The sequence below is a fragment of the Oryzias melastigma genome, linkage group LG6 (genome assembly GCF_002922805.2).
Source record: "Oryzias melastigma strain HK-1 linkage group LG6, ASM292280v2, whole genome shotgun sequence".
Taxonomy (NCBI): Eukaryota; Metazoa; Chordata; class Actinopteri; order Beloniformes; family Adrianichthyidae; genus Oryzias; species Oryzias melastigma.
Window position 1 is genome coordinate 31,145,282 of NC_050517.1, and position 8,605 is coordinate 31,153,886.

The 8,605-nt window shown below is 37.8% G+C and overlaps 1 protein-coding gene across 1 annotated transcript in view; it reads left to right on the forward strand.

Annotated features, from left to right (window-relative positions):
• Positions 1 to 8,605, forward strand: part of cdh13 (cadherin 13, H-cadherin (heart)) — a 431,031-nt gene that overhangs the window by 170,220 nt on the left and 252,206 nt on the right. The window contains exon 4 of the mRNA XM_024281692.2: positions 4,173 to 4,286. Within this exon, the coding sequence (XP_024137460.1) occupies positions 4,173 to 4,286 (114 nt within the window). The remainder of the gene's footprint in view (positions 1 to 4,172; positions 4,287 to 8,605) is intronic.

An 8,605-nucleotide genomic window follows, 5' to 3' on the forward strand; every position in this document is an offset into this window, starting at 1 on the left:
TTTTTCGAAATTGTGGTGTTTCCATTAGGATAATTTAATATTGAAATTCCGTTTTTCGAAATTTCAGAGTTAATGGAAACACGACTAGTGTCTGTTTGCTGTGTTTGTATGTTTATTTTCATCTCTACAGTCTGTTTAGACACAAAAATATGATCGCATTTGTCAGTCACGGGATTTTATTGTGAAATATCAGTTATAATTTGAAAATTGACCGGATTTTCTATTATGTCTATTATAACTTCCTGCCAGAATTAACGTGGATTTAGACAACGAAACGCTCGCTGCACGGCGCAAGCTGGCCGCGGTGGACCGCAGCAATTCATGTCTGATGTGAGCTAAACTATATTTTAACAAGAGCGCAGAACAGACACATTCTCTGCTCCGCGCTGCATCTCCTCATCTCAGCATCCGCTTTAAACTCTGCATTATATTTTGAAAATGTAACATATTTTCGAATGTTTCTTGGTGTAACTTCCTGCCAGGATTGATGTGGATCAATTGGTGCTTGCCCAAAAAATAGACTGGAAACAATCGCTGCACGGTGTGAGCCGGCCGTGGAGGACCTCGGTAATTCATGTCTGGTGTGAGCCACACCGTCAGTTAACAAGGGCGCCAAATGGAAATGTTCTCCATTCCACGCCGCCTCACAGCACTCCTGCGCCCGATATGAACGCGGTGTTACAGCCAGAGGGTCCCAGTTCACATGTGTTTACTCTGGTTTCCACCCACAGTCTAAAAACATGCTTGATGGGTTCGTTGGTTGGTCTAAGTTGTCCATATAGGTATAAATATGAGTTTGTGTGCGTGTGGCCCTCAACGAACTGGCAACATGTTCAGGGTGGACCCCGCCTCTGGATTGGCTCCAGCATCTCCATGACCCCAAAAGTTATTAAGTGGACCAGGATGGATGGATGGATGGATGGATGGAGGGATGGAGGGATGGATGGAGGGATGGATGGATGGAGGGATGGATGGATGGATGGATAGATGATTGGATGGATGGATGGATGGATAAATGGGTTTTTTGAACTGTCTATATGGGTGCTTTAGGAAAATCCTAAAAACACTCCCACTTCCATACTTTTTAAAATTCACATCCTGATTATAAACATAACAGTTTACAGTTAAGAAAAAAATGAAAGGTCTGCAGTTTAATCATAAAATTTAGAAAATGGACTTTATAATTGCAGATCTATTTGTTTAAAAAAAGCAGCATGGTGAATGAAGCCTGAGCCAAAGTTAATGGTAACCAATGAAAAGCAAAAGTGGAACGAGGAACTTAAATGTAAAAAGAAAACCTTCAAATATTGTAGATTTTTTTTTCCTGACCAGGATAGCAGCTGATGTATCATAACTATCATACATAATAACTCTTCATTTGTCATTTTAAAATGCTAATGAACAGAACTCTCTGTAATCGTTGGACTTGTACAGCAGTTTGTTGCTCCTCGGCTGACGTCCAGCTGTGCAGCCGTTCAGCAAACCGTCCTCCTCTGGAGGTCATCACCTCCGTGTCGGCGGCCAGGATTCTTCCCAGCATTCACAGTGTCTGTGACAGAATGTGTTTCCATCAACAGCCAAGCAGAAAGGCTCCACCTCGATCTGCGATATCAAAGCTCAGAGGAGAGAATTGTTCGCTGTATTAAACAGTAAACACCCCCGTCCTTGTTTACAGCAGCAGGAGGGTGGAAATGAAATTAGATTATGTTATTGTGTTTTCAAGATCAAAACAGCATTTCAGATCGGCTCCATCTGGCTGAAATTGTTTTACCAAAACCTTATTTTTCCCCTCCTTTCAGCTTTGTTTTTGCTTTGATTTTTTTTTTTGTTCTCATTTAAAATGTGGACTGAAAACAGGATTATAGAAAATGTCATTTCAGTGAAAACCCCAAAACATTTCTCCTTGTTTTTGGTGAACATATTCATTTTCCTTTTATGTCCTGGATTTTATTATTCTGACTTGTCAAAATATAATCATTTTATTTGTTTAGCACATTTTAAACAGAAAGTTGGATCTCAGAGCGGTAAACAGGAACCCATCCAGAAATGAAAAATATACTAGGGCTGTCAACTTTAACACATAAAAATGCATGTGTCTAATAAAAATAAAAATAAAAATAACCCGTTAATATTTATTGATGCAAATAATCACATATCTGTCTTCCGCTTAGCGAGGCTTCCACGGCGTGCCTTAAATTCTGATAAAGCACTCTTCGTCTGGGTCTTTTCCACCAATTTTTAGTAACTTAATTCCTGTAGTTTTCCCAGTTTCGTTCACCTTTTCACTCAAAGCTGACTGACTTGTGGTGTGGCTCGTTGTCACGGTAACATGACAACGAGCCGTTGAGCTGGTTGAAATGACCTCAAGACCTCACCTGCAGCTCCAAAGGCTAAACGATCGCTAAGCTAACCGTCACGATGGAGTTCAGAGAGAAAGTTCACTTCCGCTTGTTTTTGTCTGGTTGATAACGCAAAAGTCTGTTTTGAAGAAACCTGCGCAGTGATATTGAACATTTGGGCTGTGTGGCCAGAACTTCTTGTAGGTGTGGATCCACATTCAGCAGCCAATCAAAATGTCGTATTCACCCGGACCATGGTAGAAGTTCATCTTAGAGTTAGTTAAAGAGCAGAAACACAATGTTTGTTTCTTATGACTGTATGTCAGTACCTTAGAGGTTCTTTGGGATTAATACTGAAGACATTAAAGTCATTAAAGGGTAACCAAACAGGGAAGTTGGAGGCTGACTCCACCCACAGCTGAAATGTGAATATCAGGTCAGAGGGGCGGGGCTAAGGAACAGGACTGTTATCATTACTGGAGCTGCAGATCATAACGTCAGACTTCTGAAACGTACATGGTTTGACCAATCACAGAATTCAACTGTAACACCTCGATTTAACCTGTAGGGGCATCACACAGAAGGTTTCTGACAATTTTTCGAAGAATTAAACAATTTTATTTTAATTTATCAAAACATTTTTAATGACCAAAATACAGCACTTTTAAACACCAATTTATAGATTTCAACACACACAAAAAAGTTGATTTAGTGTTTGGTTACCCTTTAAAGTTCTCTTTATCTTACTGTTGATGTGTTTTCGTGCACATAAATCACACTTCTGAGTTAACTTTTTACACAGTGAAAAATTTCAGACAATAAACAAGAAGTAAAATGTTTCTTTTCTGGCCTGTTTTTGTTTCATAGTTGTACATTATCATATAAAATTTACCAACAAAACATTGCAATCAAAATCACAATCCAAAAGTATGAATAACTGGATCATTTTTTCATCGATTGACAGCACTAAAATATGCATATAATTTTTAAAATATTTAAAAGTATTGATATGTATGTATAGTATGATGATTATGAGACTGATAGAACCAAGCCAGCAGTGACAACAGCAGGACACACTGGAGTTTAAAATATTCAAAAATGACTCGATCTTTATTTAATTTCAGTGGAAGATTTATGTGAAAGGAAAGTATATGACAGTAAAGCTGGTATATTTGTATACATGTCCATGTTTGTGTGTGATTGTGTGGGCAGATGTTTGATGAAAGAGTTAATGCTGCTCTTTGATATAGATTATACTACATGACCTTAACCTTATTGTTAGGTGGTAGGATTACTAAAGTTTTAACTTCTTCTTCCATTTTGAGCATTAAATTGATGTCATTCATTTTAATTAATAGTTTGTGTCAAAAATGTCCTTTTTTGTTTTTTTATCGTTTTCAATGTTTGAAATAACTCATATTAACTTAAATGTTTCATTCAAAAACTTACATTTAGGTAAAAGTATAAAACGGATAAAAAAAAACAACCAAACATAAGCAATAAACTATTTTACATGGAACAATGCTGAACAAAATAACAAATTAAAAGAAGTAATGAACTGAAACAATTGTCCAAAAGACAAAAAGATAAATCATTTTGACAGTATTTCCTGCTTTGCTTCTCTCCCGTGGATATTGTTGCTTTTTTCCAAATTCTTCTTACTCATTACATCTTTTTTGGGATGTTTCTGGATTGATAACGAATCAAACGACCAACAACTCTGAAAGCTGAAGCGAGTATTCGTACTGACTGTGTGATCTCACCGACTCGCAACCAGGAGCTCCATCTGCTGTAAGTACGCTCTAGTTAAACCTTCTCACCCTTTTGTTGCAGGACATCATGCGCCTTGGACAGAAGCTGCCGTTCAGATCCAAGAGATCCTTGTTTGTTCCTCCCATGACGGTCACGGAGAACCAGAGGGGCCCTTTTCCCAGAGTCCTTGGCAGGGTAAGACGCTCACAAGTAAAAGCTGTTGGGTTCTCGTCCAGTCATTGAAGAGCAGCAGATTCGTGACAGAAACAAAGATTTCATGAAAATCCTGTTGCATTTCTTCTCCTATTTGGCCAATAAATATGATTTACTTTTATGAATACTGATACTTAATGCATTTAAGAACATTTTGGTCATGAAGCAAAATGATCGACCGTTCAACTCCCACTTCAGTGTTTTTATTATAAAATAAAAAAGAGTGTTTTCTCACATCTGCACATGAATATGAATGCACTTGATACGTGTTTGTGGAAAACAGAACAACTGGTAAAACGTGTAATATTTTATTTTCAATTTGTTTCTGGGAAATTGTGTGCAGTCAGCTGCAGAATTAAAGTTTGAGGCCGAGAGTTGTTAAAGTCCAGAGTGTAAAACAAAAAAAACAATTGAGGTGATTTAGGAGGATGGTTTTGACATTTAAACTATAGACTCGTTAAAAGGATTTGAGAAGAAGCAACATTTTTAATAAAATGATGTTCTCAAGGGTTTGTAGCATCTAGGATGTGCTTCATCTGTGATGAAGGTTGTCATGTATGATGATAATGTTTCTGAAATAACATTTTTAGGAGTTGTACTTGATAAAAAACGTAGTTGGAATTCCATATTGACTATTTAAGTAAGAAAATAAGTAAAAACATCAGTATTCTATATAAAGTAAAACATATTCTAGATAAAGACACCTTACATATATTAAACAATTCCTTAATTATCCCATATCTTCTTTACTGCAATAAGGTTTGGGGAAATGCTTGAAAAAGTCAGACTAATAGATTTAACATACTTCAAAATAAAGTAATCGTCATCCTCCTCTTCACTCGTGTTTCATTGTTTCTGTTTATTTGATGTTTTGTGTTCGACTCTTTGTGCTGTGGATCATGGTGGCACATGAGAGAAAGAAATACATGAAATTAAGGTTAGAGAGAAAAGGAATATACTTTCCATCAAACTCATTTTGACAGGTGACCTTTGACCCTACAGCACGTGTCAGAGTCAGGGCCCGGGGGCCGGATCTGGCCCTCTGCCTAGTTTCATCCGGCCCTTCAGATCATTTGATTTTTATTTTATTTTTATGGAGAGTAAAATATTGACAGTTATTTAAGGTTTAAGTTGATTTATTCTGGAATAATATTCCTGTCTTTTTATTATTCAGAATTATGTTAAAAAGTTACAGTTTTAACATTTAAAAATTGGCCCTCTGCTAGCTTTTTGGACTATTTTGGCTATTTTGGAGTTTAGCTAATATTTCAGATACATTCTAGCTGTTTTGGCTAACTTAGGCTTTTTTTCAGTGATTTAGACTATTTAGAAAATTAGCTATTTTTTCAGCTACATGCTAGTTGGGTTTTTTTCAGTTTTTGGGGCTAATTTGGCATTTGGAATATTTTTAGCTGGCTATCAGCTTCAATGTTTTCATCTGTCAGCTTCAACGTTTTCAGCTATCAGCTTCTGTGTTTTTAGTTATTCTTTTCAGCATCTTCAGCAGCCAAATTCAGCTTACAGCATTCACACTAGCATTATCGCAGGTAAGGCTATAAATAGTTCATAAATATACTAAAAAGTTACGTTTTTAAAGTTTTAAAAATGTAATTGTTTCTCCTGTTCGGCCCGCGACCTCAGGTGTGTTTTGGATTTTGTCCCCTGTGTGATTGAGTTTCACACCCCTGCCCTAGAGCTTGCAATTAAGATAACGTAACGTTTTAGTATAAGTTTAATATAAAAACTATATATAAATTTTATATAAAAAGTTTTTTAAAATGTTGTCATCTTGATTGACATCTGTTGGGTCAAAGGTCGCCTGTCAAAATGAGTTTGATGGTCAGTTAATCCTCATCTCTCTAAGGTTGCCAGGTTTGCTTTTAAAGGTTAATGACAGAATTTAATAACTTATATCAGATTGTAAATTTAGTCTCAATATGACGTATAAATTACATCCCAAGAATTTTTTGGTTCTTGTTTTTCTCTGTTGTTGTGCTGCAGGTATTTCTTTGTATTCATCCCATAAGTAGTGATCCTCCAAAAGGCATTGGCTCGTGTGCCTGCATGTCTTCAAATGTATTTTTTATATACCTCAGCGGTGAATCTGCATCGGTCTACGGTGTCTTTGATAACAATGGGCCCTGGAGTCTGTCCACATCTCCACACAGGCTGAGACGAGCATTAAAAGATATCTCACACTGAGCCCTGCTTCAGAATAATTGTACCCTGGAGAGCATGACAGCAGCTCAGAGCCAAGGTCTCTACCTAATACTGATACTGTACTTGTGCTTTGTTGAGTAATATTAGGGCCTTGAGTTCTCGCCTTTCTTCTCGGCTGAACCCAGCCGTGTTGGAGAGAAACAAGAGTCAGCATATTGGTTTGCACCACATGGAATGCAAATGGTTCCTGTAGCGTCTGAAGGGTCAGCTGTAGGGAAACAGAAAAAAATTCCACATGCTGCATTATTTATTTCCCTTATATCTTCTGCAGGACTCCATGAACCTCTTCCCCTCACATTGCTCCTGTCCATCCCTTTCTGTTTGCAAATCATATTCATTCTCTCTCCGTCCGTCCGTCCCTCTGCCTCCACATCAGCTTTGCATGAGGAGACAGGCTAATGTCGGCTATTTCACCCAAAGAAACTATATGTTTGTGACTCGGCAAAATTGATTTTCCACACCAGTAATTTTCCCTCTTCTCATTCAACATTCCACTTCCATACGGCACCCGCTTACTTTCTTCTATCTTGAAGATAAGCCGTCAGAAGTAAAGTAACGCCTCGATGGGGCGAGGTTGGATGTGTGCGTACGTGCAGAGGGATGGAGGTAGGCTGGCTGTCAGCGGCACCCACTGGGGAAGGTTAAGAACCTTGTTGTTTATGTCACACCTCTTGCAAGCTGTGGAATTGTTTTGATACAGAGGTCTCTACCCTGCCCTCCCTTGGGGCCCATAAACAGCGCACAACAACTCAAAGAGCAGCTGGAGCATGCAATGAAACTGATATGCTTAAATGTTCCTTTCAGCGCACGCCACTTCACTCACCGCTGATTGGAGAATCTCAGTGTGCAGCAACAGAAATCAGTCACACTTAAAGTAGTTTACTTGTTTATTCCTGAAACATTTTTTCCTTTGGCCTTAAACAAGCTTGAGTTGGGCATATTTTTTATGAGAGGTAATAAAGGGAAAAGCACTTTACACAGCACACAGCCGCACAGCCTAATTTATGTTGTATTTTTCTGCTTTTTGCACCATGAGTTTTTCAGGGATTGTGTTCAACGTTTAGTGTTTTTATGGATCAAAGACTTTAATTACATGTTATCGTGTTCATATATAGTCGTATTTTCCAGAGTATAAGTCGCAGTTTTTTTCATAGTTTAGCCAGACTTAGTGCGACTTATACTCAGGAGTGATTTATTTGTGTTTTTTTGTTTTTTAGACATAATTAGGCTCATACATTTGTTTTTTTCCAAATAAACTCGGGTTGTCTTTTAGAGGTTGTTTCCTCCACAACCACTAGAGGGCGCTGCATCCAACGTATTGGCAGAAGAAGTGTCGTCCAAAACAAACATGGAAGAGAATCTGATTGTTTTCCTTTTAAACTTTAAAATGTTTCTTATACAGATCAAAAGATTAGTATTTTTGTTTTTACTAATTTTTTTTTTTTAGTTACACTGGTTAGTGGATTTGTTCTGAAACGTCAGACTTTTCTCACAAAAGTGCGACTCATAATCCAGAAAATACAGTAATCATTTACTAACATTACACAGTTCCACACTATAAAGCGTACCTAAAAGTTGTATTTTCTTCTGTCAGATGTGACCGATTTTGAGAAGTACACGGCGTTCTCTTAAAGTATTTGGTTGGGTGTTATTGTGAAGACACTGAAGCGGCTGACGTGTTGTGTTTCTTTGTTGTAGACTACGTGTTACCAACAAGGTCAGGACTCGGCGTGGTAACTGTAGCTTTTGTTCTACCAGGATCAGTTTTCTTACGAGTGGTGCGCCTCATGTACCGTAATTACCGGAGTATAACTCAGACTTTTAGGAGAAAAGTGTAACGTTTCAGAACAAATCCGCCAAGCCCAACGTAGCTAAAATAAATAAATAAATAATAAAATGTATTAATCTTCTGATCTGTATAAGAAAAATATTAAAGTTCACGAGGAAAACAATCAGTTTCTCTTCCACATTTAGTCTTTTTCTGCTGGTGTCAGTAGCAAATACTTCGGATGCAGCACCCCCCAGCAGCTGTTTGCAGAAACAACCACTAAAAGACAATCGGTGTTTACTGGGAAGATAGC